The sequence below is a fragment of the Camelina sativa genome, chromosome 3 (assembly GCF_000633955.1).
Source record: "Camelina sativa cultivar DH55 chromosome 3, Cs, whole genome shotgun sequence".
Classification (NCBI taxonomy): Eukaryota; Viridiplantae; Streptophyta; class Magnoliopsida; order Brassicales; family Brassicaceae; genus Camelina; species Camelina sativa.
In genome coordinates, this window is record NC_025687.1 from 13,886,536 (window position 1) to 13,908,785 (window position 22,250).

At 33.9% G+C, this 22,250-nt stretch overlaps 1 protein-coding gene and 1 pseudogene across 5 annotated transcripts; both read right to left on the minus strand.

Moving 5' to 3' along the window:
- On the minus strand, nucleotides 6,863–13,863 carry LOC104778946 (annotated as a pseudogene).
- On the minus strand, nucleotides 14,594–20,328 carry LOC104776999 (probable LRR receptor-like serine/threonine-protein kinase At1g29720). Of its 5 annotated transcripts, none has more exons than XM_010501179.2 (25): nucleotides 19,770–20,328; nucleotides 19,493–19,670; nucleotides 19,306–19,377; nucleotides 19,155–19,226; nucleotides 19,003–19,077; nucleotides 18,833–18,904; nucleotides 18,676–18,747; nucleotides 18,510–18,581; nucleotides 18,345–18,416; nucleotides 18,189–18,257; nucleotides 18,032–18,103; nucleotides 17,891–17,953; nucleotides 17,737–17,805; nucleotides 17,576–17,626; nucleotides 17,451–17,492; nucleotides 17,333–17,376; nucleotides 16,858–17,246; nucleotides 16,570–16,765; nucleotides 16,463–16,483; nucleotides 16,217–16,363; nucleotides 16,023–16,114; nucleotides 15,722–15,932; nucleotides 15,405–15,636; nucleotides 15,166–15,319; nucleotides 14,594–15,089 (listed from the first exon to the last, which is right to left on the minus strand). In XM_010501179.2, the coding sequence occupies exons 1-25, from the start codon at nucleotides 19,864–19,866 to the stop codon at nucleotides 14,733–14,735; spliced, it is 2,991 nt and encodes a 996-aa protein (XP_010499481.1). In that variant the 5' UTR covers nucleotides 19,867–20,328; the 3' UTR covers nucleotides 14,594–14,732. The 5 variants fall into 5 exon arrangements, with proteins under 5 accessions (XP_010499481.1, XP_010499483.1, XP_010499485.1 ...); XM_010501181.2 differs by having other exon boundaries at nucleotides 19,003–19,074; nucleotides 19,770–20,327; XM_010501183.2 differs by lacking the exon at nucleotides 19,770–20,328 and having other exon boundaries at nucleotides 19,003–19,074; nucleotides 19,352–19,377; nucleotides 19,493–19,558.

The following is a 22,250-nucleotide window of genomic DNA, read 5'->3' on the forward strand; positions in this document are numbered from 1 at the left end:
TCGATCTCTTTACTCTCATGAACGAAAGATGACAACGTGTTTGCTTTTTTGGTGCCTGCAATTTCTGCTAAGGTTGTTGTGTGCTCGTGATGCTCAGTTTGCTTTTTTTTTTTGTTAACGTGGTGAAAAAAGAAATAGAGAAATTAGTGGAATTGATATCTTTTCAATTCTGTTAAAAACTCTCTTTTATTCTATTAAAGTGCTGCAAAATATAATTGATAGAATTAACGAGAAAGATTTGAAAGCTTTTAGAATACTTGAAAATCTATTGTTTATGTCTTCAAATCTATTCAATCAAATTCTTTCATCCAATACCCCCCTCTAAATCATCTTCTTCCTTTGGATCAACGACAAAAAACCATTTACGATTCCGATTTATAATCAATCACGTTTCCATCATCGAATCGAAGATTCTAAAACGTTTCCAATCACCTTTTCTAAGAATCGCGATTTCCTTGCGCTTCCCAACGATTCTGACCGCTTCCGCTTCCGATTCCGATTCTAGAGCGAGAATCGGAGCTTCACCGGCGATTCCGTGCAACCTAGGAAAATGTACATCTGCTTTTTGTCTAATAGCTACAGTAAAATAGAGAGAGAAGGTGATTGGAAACGTGTGTGAGAGAGAAAAGTGGCAAAGTAGGGTATGGATGTCTGAATGTGTGAGAGAGAAGAGTGGGACATAAGAAAGAAAAGAAAAATATATATTTGTTATAAACTGGATAATAACACGTGATTATCCATGACACACTTCTACTCTTAAGTAACTTTAATTTTATCTATTTATGTATATATTTATCCATTAGTGATACATATCTATCGATAATAGATAAACTTTAGTGAATTTGACACCTTATAGCAATATAACTTTGGTGAAGTTATATCTTTTAGTTTATCACATATATATGTCGCATGTGATAAAGTGGAACATCCATGATGTTCACTCTTAAAATGAGCTATATAATCATTTATAGTGCAACCGCAAGATATTACAAAACGGTTCCCGGTGATTTAATTTCCATGTCAAAACATGGAACATGCAGTTTTGCATGTAGTCAATATTATATATGAGGCCAATATTTATAAAGAAATATTTCTCCCATGTTATATATTCACGGTTGAAGATCAAATATTTCTCATTTTGAATCTTATAGGTGTGTGATATATATTTTAAAATGCTCCTCTACACCGCATAAAAAATATCATCCACAGATGATGAAATATATAGATGCGGGAGATGAATCTCTGTTCTAATAATGTTAAAGCCATCTTATGAGAGATGTGCTTATTGCAAGATTTGCATATCATCATGTTGGATGATAAAGATCCCATCACTATGGGGAAATCATAGAATAGCTTGGATCTTTGAACAAATGAATATTATAAATATGAAATTGATTGTTCAAAAGTTCAAAAGACCACTATTCAAAATGTTTATTGCAAATCAAATGCAAAAAGCTGATGGATGAGATTTCATATTGATCCTCGCTTAAATGAATATGAACTTGTAGTTCTAAGAAATCTCACATCCCAGCTAGAAATGCTCCAATAAAATATGTCTCTGACAGATGACATACTAAGTCTATGACACACAAGAAACGTGATAGACTACTTTGGTTCCTAAGATAAATAAAATCCTCGAAAAGAAAAAGGAGCAAATTAAAAAGAGACTTATACTCTCAAAAGAGGAGCAAATGAACTCCTAAAGAGGAGTAGATAGACTCTTAAAGAAGAGCTAATAGACTCCCTGAGAAGAGCACATAGACTCCTAAAGAGGAGCAAGATACTCCTCAAGAGTAGAGAAACCGACTGATATGGTTAATAATGAAATCATGTACCTATATAAAATCATTTATATAATGATTAAAGAGATCTCGATTAACCATGTCATTACGGGAAATATGGAACCAAAGACATAATGTCAACAATAAAAATATTAAATCGGGCAATGTGATTAATGAGAATCATAAATCTCCGATCTGTGAGCGTATAGAGATATATATTGGCCAATAAAAAGCTAATCAAGTCTATATTAAACTCGTATGAAAGACGAGTAATTTTTGGACTAGTGGTCCAAGCATCAAAAGGTTATAAACTTATAATGATACAACGAAATGGTGTGTCACGCCATGTTTTGTTAAAATACCTTATCAAACAAAATGGATGCTATATGAATGACTTGAAATATGCCTCATGGATGCTTGAAGAGCTTACCCCGAAATATATATGATATCATAATTATGTTCTCGAGAACTCATAACAGTGATGATTTTGAACATCATCAAAACTCTGGAAGAGTTATATGGAATGAAAGATCTTGGAAAGACAAATATGTCTCCAGATATTCCAAATTAAACATCTATCGAAATAGATATGATAGATGTTATACTAGTCACTTTTAAAGGAAGTCAAATACATATATATATATATATACTCATGTAAGATCATATATAAATGCTGACGAGTATTTATATATTTTATGAATTATGCATAGCATTTTCTACTAATCTTTTTGCAGCATATAACTCATTCTCTATGAGTAGATTTTGAGTATGAGTTAAAAAATATCTTCTATTGCAAAGGTATGATTAACTTGGGCTTAATATATTTTGGAACTCCCAAGTTTGGTTTAGTTGGTTTTGCAGATGGAAGATTTATATCGGATCAGTACCAAGATATATCGCAAAACAACGACTTTGTGACGTTTCAGTGATAGACTTTTTGGTTATCGCTTATTCAAGTCATGCCAAAATAGTTGTGCTTCATATGCCATATCGAAAATCCCTAATGGCTCAGATGATGTCCGAACATCAACCAATAGTTACCCGCCTAAGACGGGAGCCTCGTAACATGTTGACAAAGAACTTCGAACCAAGGGTTCGATCAACATCAACTAGTTAATTCCGACTACCTAATTCAGAATGCATCTTCAGAGATCAAAATGCATCTTTTGAAGATGATACTTCCAAGGGGAGAATATGATGATTCGCGTGGCTGCACTCTTTTTCCCTTATTATGGTTTTTATCGTACTGGGTTTTTCCATGATAAGGTTTTTAACGAGGCAACAAATAACATGCAGAAGATCGACCTCAAAGAAGAATGTCAATGGGGAAGGCCTATCTCTCTTCAAAATCTTTGTCCTATATCGACTAGATCAGAAGAATGAAGAGAATGATCGATATCGATCATCTACGGAAGATATGAAAAAAAGGTAGACTTGTTTGTTCGAATGAAAGAATGATCGATATAAGTTATCTGCGAAACCTATGAAGAGAAAAAAACTCTTCTATTCTAGGGGAGATTGTGATATTGTACTCTTTTTCCCTTATCATGGTTTTTATCCTATATAGTTTTTCTATGATAAGGTTTTTAACAATGCAATACAAAATAAGTAATTGGTGATGGATAATCAAGGGGGAGTGTTATAAACCGGATAATAGCACTTGTGATTATTGATGGATAATTAAGAGGGAGTGTTATAAACCGGATAATAACACTTGTGATTATCCATCACATTACTTCTACTCTAAGTAACTTTAATCTTATCCATTTACATATATACTTATCTATTAGTGATATATATCTATTTGTAGTAGTTATCCCTTCATCTTTTACTTCCTCGTCAAGTAATTACCATATATATGTGTTAGTTTTGCTCATTCTAACACAACACAACAATAAGAGATAATAATTCTTTATCTTAACTCTCGCTCTCTCCCTTTATTATAGTAGTATATATTATTATACTTATACTATTATACATACGTACATACACTGCACATATATAATATAATAATTTTATATTTTGCGTTATGTTTTATAACAATATTATTATTTTCATCACATCTCATTATCTTTAACAATTTAAATATTTATTAATTAATAATATTTATTTTTAAGAAAATAGATTGAAAAAATATATGTTTTTTTCTTTATAATTTGACATTCATTTTGTTTTAGTAATTTCAAATAAATTTTCATATCAAAAATAATATATGCAATGGTTCAGTACAAATGTCTATATATATATACATTTTGTTTTAGTAATTTCAAATATTATTTTCATATCAAAAATGATATATATAATGTTTCTATACAGACATATGTTCACATTACCATATATACATATTATTAAGTGTACAGATGTAAATTTGTTTAATTCCTTATGTTTTCAGATGTCTGTACAGCTAATAAAGTATACGAATACAACATTATCAAATATATATTCATATCAAAATTTATACATGTAATGGTTCTGTGTAGATATATGTACACATTATCATTTGTAAACATTATTAAGTATGTAATTTGTTTAATTTTTAGGTTTTCAGATGTCTGTACAGTTAATAAGTTGTACGAATATAAAATTTGTAAAAAATATTTAACATTATCAAACAATATGCATATCAAATTATAAAGAAAAAACATAGATTTTTTATATCTGAAAAGAAATTAGAAAAAAAAAACACTAAATTATCAAGTATTTGAGTAAGTAAACATGAGGCGTATGCTCAAAAAAAAAATGAAAAAAAAAACATAGCTAGAGTCTCAGGTTGCTACCGTGTGAGAGACTGACTATTTGTATAATTATGAACTAGGATCTCACTCGTGCTACAGCGTAGTGGAATAATTGCGGACATATACGACATATAAATTTTTGTATTATCAATCATATTAAATCATATCTTTGTGTAATGGGTTTGGATAAAATAGTAGAATTAAAAAAAATTTGGTAATATCAAATCTCAATGAGCTTATATATCAAATTATCTCCCTTCTATCAACAATTATCTTATCTCAGCCAACATGTCTCCCTTTCTCTCATTCATGCAAAAGAAAGTCAAATCTGTTCTTAATATTTTTGAAAAATATGTTAAGAGGCATTAAAATATATGGCCGTGAAATGTGTTTATCTGTCAAATTGAAGCACATAAAAACAAAAGCTACATTCAAATTTGTATTTTTTTTTATTTATAAATCCATATTATTTTTGGAAACATTGAGATTTATTTTTGTATCCAAGTTAAACATAATCTATCAACAAATCATGACCAAAGAAAAAAATAATTGGTCTTTATATAAAAACTAACAGATTGACACATGAGCAAATCATTCCTATCAAAAAAAGAAGATTCAAAAAGCATCATATGTTTCATTGAAGTGATTCAAGAAACATGTATATCGCGTTTGAAACCATGCAACAATCATAGTTTCGACATCAGTTAAAAAGATCAATAAAAATAGAAAACTTTCAATGATTAGTGAGGAGTGAATATGTTAGTCGAATTCTATATTTATAGGATAAATAAAGTTGGTTTCAATATTTAGGGTTAATTAACACTGTTATAAATATGATCTTAATAATATATTTGTGAATCAAATGTTTAAATATAGATTCGAGATATGCTCAGTTTCCAAAAAAATCGAAATCTATATTTATGAATAAGTTTTTTTTTCAACATATTTCAAATTAAGATTATACTTGCAAATATAATAACTATTGTGATATGATTTTGTAAACTATTACGTGTAACTGAAAATTTACTTTCATTTTTGGTTAGTTTGTAGATTTGAAATCAAATTATACACTATTGTTCCCAAAAATATCAAAATCAGATTATTTATTGAATTTTCGAGTAGTTATGTGACTTATGTAAAGTGCTAATTATTAGGGTGATTGATTTTATTTAGATTTCCTTATTATCTCTAAACAATATTTAAATATGGTTAGTTTTCTTCTTCGAATAATTAATATTAAAGGTTTTTGGGATTCAAATATATATATTTGGGGAGTGCTAAATTTAAATTGATCTTCTAAGATATTTCCCTTAAATCAAAAATTAAAAATATATTTATACATTTTAATTATGGTAAGTTTGTTTAAACGATAATCCATTAAAGGTTATCTAATGGTTTATAAACTTAAAATCATCATATAATTAAATTATTTTCTATTTGATGGTGTAGATAAATTACATTATCATTATTATGTACTTTATTAGAATTACAGAGATAATTTTATAACAAACTTAATATTATTTTTGTAAATTTTTAAAAAAAATTTAAAATATATTCTGTTTTCAAAAAATTAAAGATTTTTTATTGAATTATTTCGTAGTAAAATTTATATTTTTTCTTAATTTGTTATTAATAACTTTAGTCATATAAGAAATATGCTATTTTCTAAATACGAAATATGATTTTACTAAAAAAATTATATATATGGGTTTCCTAAATAATAGGAAAACCAATATTTGATTTTCGTAATTAATATGGTTTTTTTATTTGAAATGTTTGTTTCGTTTTCCTTAGGAGTATAATTTAAATAAATATTGCAAAATTTTCAGATTCTAACCCGATAACCCATTATAAACGAAACGGATATTTCTGACCCGAATCCAATTTGGTTGATTTCGGGTAATTTTCTAATTTTGACCCGGTCCGAATTCAGTTTGTACTTCTCTTTTACTAATATAGAGATTAGAAACGTACACTTTTCCCATTACTTTCCAAAAACGTACTAAAACTCCAAATATCCCTTTGTTTAACACCAAATGCAATATAATTTTTCTCTTTTTCAAAGCCTTTAGTTAATTTGCACCAATACAAGATATAAAATTGAATTGATGCAGTTATATATAGACATTCTTGATTTGGTTAAAATATTGTTCAACTTCCCTTTTCCCATTTGATGCCAGCTGACTCAGCCACATGGAGAGAAAGATCAATACATCTCGTCTTGCAAAACTCATCGATAAAAACATAACTCCATCCGAAACAGAGGAGACTATAATTACGACGATGACCTAACCTTGTGGTTTGGTTAGCCACTCGCCCTCCCTTCCTAGTTCATAGCCCAAAGTGTGATTCAAACTCTTGTAACTTTCATCTCAGGTCTAAGGTCGCATTCATTGTAACCTGAGCTATTGGCTCTTGGTAAAAAATTCCATTCAAAAAGGAAAATCACAGCAAACACAAGAAACTTTCATCGAAAGATACTATTATTCTACAAACATTCTAGCTAATATAAGGTTTCATACAACTTTTAGTTGTATGACTTTGTAGTTATTAGTTAATAAGATATGAGATCCACAAACCCCTCAAAACTCACAAGAGACAAAGGCAATATGCACAACCTTTGTCTCTTTTTTAAGGCCATTGATGTCTGAAGCAACGAGGAAGAAAACTCTACTGTGGAGTTTAGAGTTGTGGATTCTGTGTTGTGTGGATACAGATCATAACCAGACGTCGACGATTTTTCTGGTGTCGTCTCCATCAGCTTTGAGAAGTTCAAGTCGTGTACATACACAGCATGGTCTGACAGAACCTGTGTTATTTCCATCTTTCCCTGGAGCATTTTCACAGCCTCAGACATCAATGGCCTTAAAAAAAGGAACTGCATTTGTGCAAACAAGAGCAACTTTGATCATCCTCGTTGCTTCTTTGCTGTCGCATTCACCTTCCAGCAACGGATCTACGATCTCCATTATGTCCCCTCTCTGTTCTAAGGTCAGCGCCTGAGATTTGATGTGAACAACTTAATGGTAAAAGAAATCACAGATTCAACTATTAATTGGGAAAGAGAAACATAAACACTCCAGTTACCCAATTAATAAGCGAGACGTTATCAGCACTTCCCAGCTGTTTTGTAATACTCTTTCCACTAACAATTTCCATTGCCACAACTCCGAAGTTGTACACGTCTGCTTTCTCTGTCAAGTGACCCTGTAACGCATATTCTGGAGCCATATACCCACTACAGCATAAAATAAATTAAGATATATTTAGAACTTGTACCAAACTATTATGTTTTCTGTGTCATGGGTGTGTTTATGCAAAACTACTTACATGGTTCCTGCAACGTTGGTGTTGTATGCGTGTTTTCATTTTCATGGAGCCTAGCCAATCCAAAGTCAGATATCTTTGCATTAAGGTCGGTGTCTAGGAGCACATTAGGGGCTTTTATGTCACGGTGAACCATTTTGATCATCGATCCTTCGTGGAGGAATTCAAGGCCTTGTGCAATCCCCACACAGATCTTTTGTCTCGCTGCCCAGTCTAGTTTGAGGGAGCTCTTTCCTGGTAATGGAAGTAAACCAAGGAGAAACCATATCACTTTACATGTAATAACATATGCGTACACTTTAATTAGACTCAAAACATATTTAAAACAAAAAAAAAGCTGAGCGACTTTAAATTACCAAACAACGCAAGTGCAAGAGAGTTATTTTCCATGTACTCATAAACTAGCAGCAATTGTTTCTTCTCGACACAACAACCATAAAGCTTGACAAGGTTTGGATGATTCAGACCTGAGATCATTCCTATCTCATTCACAAATTCTCGGTTTCCTTGGCTTGACTTGGAAGAAAGCTGCTTGACTGCTATAATAGTCCCATCTGACAGCTCTCCCTACATTAAGTTACATTTATCAATAAACCACTAAAGCCATGTTTTCGTTTGAGAAGAACTCGGTGTCTGATTTAACATACTTTGAATACGGATCCGAAACCTCCTTCTCCAAGTTTGTTGGCTTCATCAAAATTGTTTGTTGCAGCTTGCAGTTGCCTCCAAGTAAAGCAAACTGTTTGTAGACCATGGGCTCTCAGGTCTATGTGATCACGTTCACAAAATAATAACATTACTAATGCGAATACAAATCGGTCGTATGTACCAAGAATGGTTTCATATATAATTGGATTCTGCTAAGTGGTACCTCGTTCTCTTGTGTTATTGTCTCTTCTGTATCTCCTCCCAGCATATATTCCCAAAGTCAAGAGAATAAGTACTGTTACCAAGGCACCCGTTGCCCCGAAAATTAGAGGATAATTACTTTGATGTTTTATAATCTCCACTGCACATTAAACACTAAAAAGTCTTAACACCATGCATATACACTAACCTACAGAAAATAATTTTAACAACGTAGTTTTAAATTTCTTTTTCAACCTCCACATCGTCGTTCCAGACCTGAAATTTTTGAAGGATGAACATTATGGCCAGGAGAAAAAAAACAAGTATCAGGAAGATGAAAGTGAAGCTCAGAAAAGAAGCTATATACGAAAGTTTAAGAATCCGGAGTTTTCTCAAGCAGAGACTTGGCAGAGGAAAAGGGGTACTTACTGTGACACAAGGAGATTGCAGAGATAAGAAGACCATAATTTCCTCTATGGGGAATGAGGGTTGTCCCTTTCCCCGCCCAATACAACCTAATCTCTAGCATATGATCCGTCACGTTAACAGCTTTATTTTCTTTCACAACAGGCTTTAGAGTACCATTAGCTTCTTCGTTGATGTTAAAATCCCTCAAGAACAATTCTCCCTGACAAGCAAAAGAAAAGAACAAAAAGCAAATGAACTTTAATCTTCCACAACTTATTTTTAAAGATTATTATTATATTAAAGTATTCAGTAAATAGTGACGCTATACCTGAACGTAGACATCAAATATACGCCTAGCTAAACGATTATATAGGTCTTCTTCTGAAAACTGAAGCTCCATAAAATGGAGTTTCAAATTGTATGGCCCATTTTCCAAGCAATACGCATAATAAACTAGAGAGAGAGCAGATCGACGTGCAGTCTTATAAATATCAGGAAAATCTCCTGATAGTGCTGAAGTATTTGAAGTGATGTATGTATCCTCATCTTCCTTATCATCGCCAAAGTCACCGGTGTTACTGACTCCCCAGTTTTTGAAGTGTTGACTTGTAGCAGCTCTGAGTTCACTGTTATCAGCTTGATAAGTGATTTTACCCAGAGGGGTTGTAATATTAACACTTTCTCCACCACAATTTATATGTAGTGATCGTTGATCTACAATCAACAAAAGAAGTAAAAGGGTGTTTGATTTCTTAATATTAAAAGGAGGGAATTAACAGCGTAAGATGAGATAGTACGTAGAAATAACAATAAATATTAATTCTTAGGTCAAGTATTGAATGCATGCATGTTAGACATCAATATATACAGGTACGTACAGTTCCTACAGTTGATTGGACCATCCCATGGAAGAAGCCCAGCTCTGTATAACAAAACCAATCATAGTAATTTGGCAACTAATCAGCACAACGCTTTCAGATTACTAAGTTTAATCCATTATTGTAAGATGATGAGGTACAAGACTGTACTTACAAATTGTTTTTCATATATGAGCTCTTGTATGTGTTAATGTTACTGATTCAACAGATATTGAGAGCATAATGTCAAAATTCTATATTAGCAGATTAATTATTTAACAAATATATTTATGTAGGTACCTCTTTTCCTGGCAGCTAGACGACCATGAGAAATTGTTATAAGAGAGATCACTGAGAAGTTCACCAAATGTAGAAAACCAACTAGAATATTAGTTTACATGACAAAAGATTTCTCAAGCCACAGAAACAAGAGAAAACTTGAAACGTACATGTTAGATATCTTGTTGAGGAAAGGCACTAGAATTGATGTGTCCAGAAAGCATATTGCCGGTCAGATAGCTGTAAGACCATGTCAAAAGTTAAACTATATATCCGCAAGGATTAGTCTATGATATTCACATTGAAAGTACTTACGTATATAATGGTGCTAATTTTATTCCACGAACTTCACCCGTCAACTTGTTAAAGGATAAGTCACTGCAGCAAACAACATGAACAAAACAAATGAACTTTTTTTTTTTTTGGTATGAATGTAAATCATGAGTAAATATTGCCTATATTTGGATCATGTCATACACCATTTCGTCTCTCTATGATATTTATTTATGTGTTCCAAGAAAATCAATATTTACACCTAGAAACGGACTCTCTTTTTTTGAATAGCAAAAAAATTATGGGGCAATGTTACTTGAACCAACGACCTCTAAGTTAGTTTTATCAGAAATCTTTACCAGTTGAGCTATTGACTCTCTGTAGAAACTGATTTTCAAGAGGAGAAGGGCCTACTTAATTGATAATAGTCATACTAAAATAAATGTAAAATGTTATATTTCACACCAACATCTCAGCAGGTGGAATATTGGGCTACCTTGCTTTGAATTTACATTCTTTTCACATTTCATCCAAAAATGAAAAAGAATACTTACAGAGTTCTTAAGTTCGACTTCATGAATATGTATGAAGGAATTGGGCCAGACATACTCGCATTCCTCAAAATCCTGAAACGAGAACGAAGACTTAAATTTGACATTCTCAAAAAAAAAAAAAATAATAATAATAATAATAATAACTAAGCTTCATTTGCAAACACATACAAGTTTCTGATGACTTTGCTAGATATATTAGGAAAGAAGTTTATCCCAGTTGTATCACTAATACTCCTGCATATGAATATACCGCTAAAAACATCAGTATCTTCTCAATTTTGCTTTGGCTAATCTATCGAAAATAGTTCATTACAGTTCAGTAAGATTTTCTAGGCGGGCCACTGCATCAGGAATAGGTCCTTTCAGTCCACTTGCGTATAAATCTCTGTATATCAAACCGACACATGTTAGATGACACAAAAACAAAAACTATAAGAGAAATAATTAAAATTAGCAATCATGGACAATCTTACAGCCTATTAAGCCGCGACCAGTTGCCGATATATTCTGGGATGATGCCAATGAAGTTATTATCACATATCCTACTGCATAATGAAAACAAACAACTAGTTTGGACCCACCAAAAAAAAAAATAGTGGCTATAACACATGATGATCAAATTTGTAGAGGTCTGTTTTTCAAAAAAAAAAAACAACTAGTTTGGAGCTTTGCTAAACTTATCTTCTTAGACTACTTTATATATGCTCTATATTGGAATATCTATTCACACACTTATTTACGCCTTTCGTATGCATGTGTCAAATCAATTCACTACCAAAAGAAAAAGAGACAACATACCTAAAGTCAAGGAAGATTCTCAACGCAAAAGTACTAATTAACTGGTGTCATGTCAATATATAATTATAGGTGGCATTGGCAATAAAAGAACACCTTCAAAGTTTCCAACGATATATACACACCCATCAACTTCATAAATCTACTAGCCTTTAATTCAGTCTGATTATATATTCAAGATCAGATCATTTCCAATTAAAAAGGCCAAAAGATTTAAGAAACAATCATTGTTATATATATCAACAACTTACAATTTTTCAAGGTTTACCAGTCTACCGAGAGTGATAGGAAGGCTTCCGATCCGGTAAATCGATTGGACGCAAGTTCCCTAAAAAAACCCAGTTTCACACAAGAACATTCTAAAAACACTTGTGGCTTTTCAAAAATGGTTAAAATATTATATGTAAATGGTCTTACAATCCTGTTAGGTTGGTTAAGTAACCAAGCTCATTAGGAATCAGGCCAGAGAACTGGTTTGCTTCAACCCCTCTACAAATTGTCATATAACCGTAGTATTAGATAAAATTAAAAGGCATATTCTGGTATAGCTAGGAAACAATTTGTGACGTACAAGAATGTCAGACTCTTAAAGTTTTGCAATCCAGTAGGTAAATTCCCAGACAAACGATTTGCGCAAACCGAGCTGTGAGGAAAAGTCTAAGTTACTCGTGGATCATGAAGAAGAAGCATCATGGAGAGAGAAGATGGAGAGAAAGCTTACATGAAAGTGAGGTAAGGCAATGAAGCCCACTCCACTGGGATTGTGCCTGAGAGGTAGTTCCTGCAAAAGTTTCTGCAAACAAGAGCAACACAATAATAAGTTGTACTTCATATTTTCTTGATACATACATAATAAGTTTGTTTGTATTTCTCTTGTTAAAAATAAGAGCTAAAACAATCTTATTTTTTGCTACAATTTTTTGGTTTAATTAAGAGGTTGAGTATTTTGACCTAAAATAACGGCTGAGTTGTTGTTTCAGCATTAAATTTCCCTGATATATAAATTACCAACCATGGATTGTGCAAATCCTCCGACTAATCACGGATTCTGTTAGAAGCAGAAGCTTCTCTCTCACAAAGAAAAATAACAAGCTACTTGTTTCTATGTTTTATGGAACTTGTGATTTCATTCATAAACTGAAATGACTTGTTGTATTACAGACTCAATTGTGTTGTGATACAAGTACTCGATCTATACTTATATGAATCGAAACCATTGTGTTATAACTGACCAGACACAAATTTTTGATCTAAAGACACAACTGTAAAACAGAACAACTTGTGTCCCTTGATTAAATAACTAACTTATATAAACGTGTTCTGTTATGTAAATATGTTGTGTTATGATGCCAGATTTGATTATGCTTCAACAAATTCTTTTAAAAAAATTCTTACATCTTCTGAAGATATAGAAGCTTGGCCAACTCAGGCGGAAGTTTTCCTGAAAGACTCGTGGACTTGAGAATTCTGTGTTTTTTCACATACAACAAAAAGAATTAGTATAAAAGTCAATATATGTCTGATAAGAGAACACAAAATAAAGATTAACACTCACAACACTGTAATATGACATGTCGTGTTGTTGTGGAAGGAACAATCACACTTAATGATGTTTTCTAGCTCCGGTTTCGAAACGACATCCATCTTTAGAGTTCCTAAATGGCAAGGGTCTCCATAACTTAGGTTCAATCTCTTTATGCCAAGTGTAGTAGCTATCTCCTCAAGTGCATTCACTGCACAAATTATGAGTATAAATACATATATGGAAAAGTGTTGATGTTGTTGACCTTTAATATTAGAAGAATTAATCTTTTGAGTTGATACATTCATCTGGATGTAAAGCTGGTGAAGTGGATGTTGTTAGAGTCGCGAAGAAGCTTGTGATGATGGTGAATAACAGAACAAGAGCCGAGAAGAGAATCCACATTGTTTGCTTAGTCACAGGATTGCACCATCAAAGAGATTCAATCAGTGCCATATAATAAAATTTTATCTATAGTTTTTATTTCTAAGGTCTTCTTAGTCGTCGGCGACTACGTACAAAACATATATGACCAAAAGTTGTATAATGGTGATGTGAACGCTTGATTTATGTTTAAGGTCTTCTTGGTCGTCGCGTGGCGACAAAACATATATGACCAAAAAAGTTTTAATGGTGGTGATGTGATATATTTTTTTTTGAATATACATCGAGTATATCTTTACTATACTATTACTATCTATGAAAACGCACTTTTGCACTTGACAGATCATGTCATTGGACTTTGAAGCAACGTCAATAACGTAGATCGAACCACCCATTTTAATCCCACAATCATGGCGGAAATGATCACTGAAGAAAAAATTATTCAACTTCGGTGATCTTACACAGAAATATAAAATTATTTTTGCATGTCATCATTTGAATTACTGAAAACGACGAAACAAAATTACACATACGTGGATGTATGATTTTGAGTTAAAAAGTAGCGTTTAAAGTAGAACAGAGAGACTGAAATCATGTATCACATAATGCATTCCATAATATGTGTACTATAGTTTTTCTAATTAGGAAAATTAATTTAAACATTAAATGCAAATTGCTTACCCAAAATATTAAGTTTTAATTTCAAGCCCTACCTAATTAAAACTAAACTCCCAAAAATGTTATATTTTTCCCAATATATATAAACATCGAAATAATTTTTTGTTCTAATATAGAATGAGTATACTTACTTAGGTTTACTTATCCAAAGTTTCGAGAAACTTGTATCCGTTTTTAGAATTTGAAACGATGGCATACACGATTGTTTGCATATATACATATTTTGAAGTTTTTTAGAGGACACAAAATTTTAAAATAGCTAAGTCCATTGTTTTTTTTTTTAAAACTCCCTAGCTAGTAAAGACAATGGACTCAGGACTGAGTGGGTACAGATCATTGATCTGTATGAGATCATAAGCAGATTCAGAGGATGACGGAATCGACATGATACCATCAGAAGGCAAAGATGATGGATTGAAGCGCAAGTCATCACCATACACTCCAGGGTCTGATATGATCTGCTCTATATCAGTCTCCCCTTCAAGCATCTTTACAACTTCCGACATGCTTGGCCTTAATGTCGGAGACTTGTTGGAGCATATAAGTGAAACCTTTATCATTCTCTCTGCCTCCATCACATTGAACATTCCTTCCAGCCTTGGATCCAGAATCTCTGTGAAATTCCCTTTCTTTTGCAGCATAAATGCCTGAAATTGAAAATTAAGAACCTTTTTTATTTGAGAGAAAGCAGAGTTCTTGTGGAGAAAAGGACTGAATCAGTACCCAATCGAGAAGGCCAACACAACATTCGTCATCTGGCATGTATTTTGCGTTGTTCTTTCCGCTAACAATCTCCATTGCCACTACACCGAAGCTGTAAACATCTGCCTTTTCTGTTAGGTGACCCCTCATTGCATATTCAGGAGCCATATATCCTCTGCAACCATAACAGCAATAACTGTCACAGGAACATTTTCATTAAAAGTAGGATTCAAGTGTATATGACTGACTGAAAGACTGACATTGTTCCAGCAACTCTGGTGGTAATGTGACTCTGATCGTCTTCATGGAGCCTGGCCAACCCGAAATCTGATATCTTTGAGTTCAGATCCTTGTCAAGCAGTACATTTGTCCCTTTGATGTCTCGGTGAATGATCTTAACCGCCGAATCTTCATGAAGGAAAGCAAGCCCTCTCGCGATTCCTACGCATATTTTGTGTCTTGTTCTCCATTCTAGTTTCAGACTGCTTCTTCCTGCTCTGACAGTTAACAAGCAAACAATCAATCTCAAGAAAGAAGAGAATGCAGTCAGAGAATTTGGTTCAGTCAGATAATTTACCAAATAATGCATCAGAAAGACAATTGTTCTCCAAGTACTCATAGACAAGAAGCAACTGGTTTTTCTCAACACAGCATCCATAAAGCTTCACAAGATTCGGGTGCTGCAGGCAAGCGATCATACCGATCTCGGTTACAAACTCTTTGTTACCTTGATGTGATTTGGAAGATAACTTCTTTACCGCAATCATTGTTCCATCTGGTAATCGTCCCTGCATTGTCAAATTTTTGGCTTTAACGTCACCTTACCTGTTTTTAAGAATACTAACATTGATTTCTAAAGCTTGAAGACTTTTTTGTACCTTATAAACAGATCCAAAGCCGCCTTCTCCAAGCTTGTTCAAGGGATTAAAATTGTCGGTTGCAACTTTTAGTTGCCTCAAACTGAAGGAACCTGTTATTAGATCAGCTCCCTTAAGCTCTTTATTTAAGCACTAAATATCCGATAACAGAACTTTACATAGTTGTTAAGTAGCGGATTCAAGTGAAGTAGTACCTCGTTCTGCTGCATTTGCATTGCTAACACACTTTATCCAACATAATAAGACGAGGAGCAAGAAAGCAAGAGAGACTGCTAAGCCAAGAATGAGAGGATATTTTGTTGGTTTATGATCTTTTTTTACTGGAAGAATCTGCAACGGAACTGAAGGTGGGCAGAAGAAAACAAAGAGAAAAGATAAACCCATATGCAGGCATAAGCAGGAATAAAAAGACTCAAAGACTTGAGATTTCTTCTTCATACCACCGCATTCAGATTCCGAACCTAATGGAAACAAGAACAAGTAAATAATTAGGATAAAGATATCTCAGGGAAATGTGATGTTTACTTCCACAGAACTTTTAACTCACTGGGACAGACTGAGATCGCAGAGATAAGAGAGCCATAGTACCCTCTTTGAGGAATGATCATCGTGCCTTTCCCTGCCCAGTAAAGCCGTATCTCTAAAGTGTTATCAGTCACGGTAGTGTTTACTTCTCTTACAACTTCTCTGTGAGTTCCATTAGCCTCCTCTCTGATGTTGAAATCCTCCCAAATTAACTTCCCCTGGACGGATAGTAAATTTTATAACTTCAACAATCAGCTAAAAACTCTGAAAAGGGGTTCTTAAAGAATATACGACAAAAGGTTATATGTACCTGAATGTAAATGTTGAAAACACGTTTCGCTAGTCTAATGTATGGTTCCTCATCTGAGAACTGTATCTCTGCAAAATGGAGTTTCACGTTGTAGCTTCCATTTTCGAAGCAAAATGCAAAGTAAGCCAAACTCAAGGGTGAACGTCTAGCTGTCTGATAAAGCTCAGGATATTTTGCTGAGACTGCAGATTCTGATGAAACTGAGTATGTATCTTCCGTTATTCCATCATCCATAAAGTCACCAGTGTTGCTGAATCCCCAGTTTGTGCTATGATAGTTCATAGCTGAACCTATAGGTCCATAGTTATCACCCTGGTACAGAAACTTTCCACGAGAGTTTTCGATAGTTACATTAGGTCCCCCGCAGTTTATATGCAGAGATCTACTATCTGAGGAAAGTAAACAATTCCACTTCATAGGCAGAAACTCAAAAATGGGTATTTTAGAAAATCAATAGAAAAGCAAAAGAACCTACAATTATGGCATTGCTTTATGGCAGAACATGGAAGAAGTCTGGTTCTGTATTAAGAGCAACAATTTAATAACAGTACAAAAAGTATCAGTGATTAATAAGATTGAAAAAATGTTCTTACAGACGGTTTCTTGAGTGGGAGCTCTCATATGTGTTTATATTCCTGCATGAATACTTATGTTAAAAGCATCCCGAATGTTAAACAAGAAAAAAGGCGGTGGTTAAGATAACAACAAAAGAACATACTTCCTCTCTTTGCACATAGGAGACCACGTGAAATTATTATAGGACAGATCACTGCATATATTATGATATGAATATTAAAGCCAAGAAGCAAAGGAAAGATTAGTGTAATACCGAGAAATATTTTGACGTATATGACTGCTAGAAAATAAGATTGGCCATACATATTTGTGCTTGCAGTAAGGAAAGCTCCTGTTTCAACCTTTCCAGACAACATGTTTCCAGCCAAATACCTGAAATATGAAACCAGGAGATGAGTTCAACAGTTTTAGCACATTTCAATTGCATAGGTAATCCTTTTGACACTTTAGGACTTACGTGTATCTCGGGGCGGTTGCATATGCTGGAATTTCTCCAGTCAGCCTATTAAAGGAAAGATCCCTGCCCGAAAAAGAAAGGCATCATAAGAGATTGGACAGTGTTTTAACAAGATGCGTAGTGATATAACATGAGACTTACAGAGTCATTAGACTCGGCAGATCCCAGAGACTGGTTGGAATTGGTCCTGATAAGTTTAAGTTTCTCAGAATCCTGAAAATTATAAATATCAGTCTAAACATATATATTTGACCATAGTATCGTATCTGGACTTGAGACATAAAGATGTATTACATACAAATGTGTGAGGCTCTTGCTAGCTATCTGAGGAACATGTCCCAATCCTGCAGCCGTGTCACTGATCCTCCTGCATAAAAAGTAAACGCCACAGTTTCGTTTCAGAAAAGAGCATTGGCTTCTGCAAGTTACAATATTATCAGATAAAGTAAATTACAGGTCGATCAAATTCTCCAGATAAAAAATGGAGTCTGGAATAGGTCCTCTAAGGCCACTCGCATAGAGTTCTCTGATACAACGTTATTACCACAAGTCAGAAAACATTGAAATGTAAAACTACAAACTTTTCAAGTGTAATGCAAAAGAAAGTTACTTTACTCACAATCTTTGAAGTTGGGATAATTTCCCAATAAACTCTGGAATCGATCCGTTCAGGAGGTTATCACTTAAGATGCTGTAAACAATAGAATGAAAATCAATTAGACATGATGAACACATTTAAAAGATGATGTATTGTAAGAAAAAACACAAGAGAAAGATGATCTTACAGATTAGTTAGCTTTTTTAGTCTTGCTAATGTCTTGGGGAGGCCTCCGACAAGTTGGTTGGAAGAGAGTCCTCTGGAATCAACAAAACAAAATCAAATGGATCATATTCGATAAAATCACTCATGAATCTGTTTGATTAAAAAACAGTCTTACGTACAATCCTTGTAGATTCACTAGGTTCCCAAGTTCCTTAGGAATAGTTCCAGAAAATTGATTGGCTTCAAGAGTTCTAAAATCATACAAACGGACAATAGATTTAGTTTCCAGAAAGGACAAAACTTTATATGTAATCTCATAAGATTAACAAAACAATGGTAAAAAACATACAAAAGGGTGAGGTTAATAAACTTCCCCAATCCTTTGGGAATGTCTCCTGATAAGCGGTTTGCGCAGAGAGAGCTGCTGAGAAACATTTCAAGTAACTTTAGAAGCTTTTCTTACTTTCCTAACAATAAAGACACGTGAGAGCAAAGATTTACATAGATTTGAGGTAAGGCAGTGAGGACCATTCCATAGGAATTGAGCCATGAAGGTAATTATGGTATAAGTCACTACAAAAACAAGCAAAAGAATAATATAGCAGTAGTAGTAGAAATTGAAAATAGTTGAAACACTGGAGACCCTCCTCACATCGATTCAAGATACTGAAACTTGTACAGCATCGGAGGAAGTCTACCTGGAAGACTGGATTTCTTGAGGACACTGAACATGAGGTACAGAGTAATTGGGTCACAAAACCAGAGAAATAAGCAGCAGAAACGGTTCGTTTCCTTTTTTTGAATGGTTAGTTTCCTTTTTTGATTGGTTAGTTTCTTACAAGTGTGTGATATGACAAGTGCTGTAGTTATCGAAATGACAGTCACATCTGATTGTGCTGTTCTGTCCTTCATCCAGAACACCTTGAGGTATTACCAGAGTCTTTGTGAGACATGGATCTTCACTTAGGTTCAAGTGCTTCACACCCAGTGTTGCTGCGATATCCTTAAGGGCTTCCACTGGCGAAGACAGCAAACCAGAAACACAATCAAGTTCACAAAGAGAGGCCAATTTCGTGACACATATAAATATGAGATAGTGCTTTGAAAGTACTAAACCTTCATCTGGGTGTAGAGAAGGAGAAGAAGATACTGTAAATAGACAGTAGATAAGTGTAAGAATAAAGCTGAAAAGGGACATTTTTGACATAATCATGAGGTTGTAAGCTCAGACATGGAAAATTGTGTTCAAGTGATCTATCTATAAATATATAACTAAAACCCTCCTTAAATACGAATGCACACACATAAATATAGTTAAAAACACATATGTATATATAGAAAATTGTGAAAATGTGAAATGCAGTTTGACCAAGTTGAGGTTAAGAGTAAACACATGGGTTAGTCATTGCTTGTATTAGGCAACTTGCCAAATTTTTAGGGGATAATTGCAATCCAGCCTCTCTATCTGGATTTATTTACAATATGAGCAGAAACATTAGAAAAATCTCCTCAGAACTACTAGAAGAAACTACTAAGAATTTATGATTCCAAAAGCATTATTGACACCACTTTCAAGAAAACAACATAGCCTAAACAATTCTAATTTTAGATCTTGAGTCAGAATTTGAAGATCATGGCTTGTTTTGTTAGTAACTAAAAACTGCAGGGATTGACAAGTTTTTATGCATAACTTTGGTTGAGTATCTATGAAACAAGGCTTCAACTAGTTGCATATTTTATTCAGTCTTCTTGAGAGTTGACTTCTACTTTCCTTTGGATCTGAAAGCTAGTGGGTATAAAAATTGGTTTACTCCATATTAATCTTATTAAATCTCCTATGCTCAAGGCCAATGATGTTGGAAGCTCTGCAACTGCCTGAGGGAGAGATCCAAACCCTCTCATATGCAAAAATTCCATATGCCTAGCTCATCACATAATTGAGATATCACTGTTAGATCAGAGAACACTACAGTGACATACTTGTTATTCGAAAAGTTCCTGTACACCGAAAATCATCTGACCAATGGTGTAAAACGTTTACAGGACAAGAAAACAATATGTTCCCGTTACATAATATCTTTTGCTCTAGAGACTTCATGGTTATAATTTACACGCTTGGGAATGGTTATTCCCAAATCATCATCAGCACCAAAATCTAGAAACATATGCTCAGCCAATAAAAAGTTGCTTGAGAAACAGATGCAGGACTAAAAGAGGAAGTATGATGTAAACAGAAACTCCAGATGTAACCTTAGTAGTTGAGACCTCAGTTGCAATTGGTGTTAGTTAACCAAAACGCGTTTTACTTGAAACGTTTACGGGACAAGAAATAAAAAAGTTCACAGGACAAGAAATCAATCTGCTCTATATTCCAGAAGTCTTATTCTCTAAAGATTTCATGATTATCATTCATTGTCCACACTTTGCCATGATCGTGTCAGCATCGCACAATATAGGAGCATTTGCTAAGTCAGTAAAAAGTTGCAGGACTGAAAAGAGGATTTATACTGTAACTAGACACCAAAGATGTCACCTTAGTAGTTGGTAACATGGGCATTGATACCTCAGTTGCAAACTTGCAATAGATGTTAATCAAAAAGCATTTAATTAGCTTTCTGTGAACAAATCCTAAGCCCAAACCTAAATGTTGCTAGAAACTTATCACAGCAAAGAGTACTTAGTAGACTCTACTTCACCTTTCACGTGTTTCAAACGAAGATACTTAAGCAGCATCGTATTTTGGAAAGGGTGGGTAACACTCAATTGGGGGGGGGGAGATGAAGAGTAGTGTTGTGGAGTCTTTATGAGATCTATAACAGTGGCTAAAGAAGATTTCAAGAAATGCACAACACAGCCTAACTAGACGGTTTTACTTAGTCTAATCGTGTCTGTCGGGACATGTTTCATAACTGTGATCTGAGTTTCATGACCACCACTACATCAGTATCCACACCACAAAGTAATGACATTCTACAGCTATGGTCTAATTATGTAGTAGTGTAAATTTTTCCGGTCCTAATCGAACCTAAAGCGTGCTCATTGTTCATAGATAATGCAAATGCAGCTTTACGCTTACACAAGTCATTGTGCATTTGAATCATCGGAAAGCTTAGTATCTGCAAATTGACGAATTTATCTTTGTGAATCACAGACCTCAATGTAGGTGCCATTGTCGAGCTCAGGTCGGAGACACCGGGAAGTATCATCGTGATATCCTCGCCAGTAGAGAGGGGGATTACGTCGACGTAGCCGGACTACGAGTACATCCACGGCGCGAACGAGTTCTTATAAACCCTGATTTCACAACCCAATTGAACATTTCTTTGGGTCCATGACTTGAAAGCGTCATTATTATTATTATTATTCTTATAAACCAAAGTTACAGTCTTTATTTAAACAATGAAATTTTATTGGAAAAAAAACTTAACGTAACAGAGATCTTAATCGAACCTCCGTTTACGCTATGGTCTAGAGAAAACAATGGATTCCGCACTAAGACTAGCAGAGCCGTGCCTAGAGATATGGAGGCACGAGGCGGTGTTGAAATTTGTTCTTCAACAATCCATATAAAACAAAAGTTTCTAAAATAACAATTAA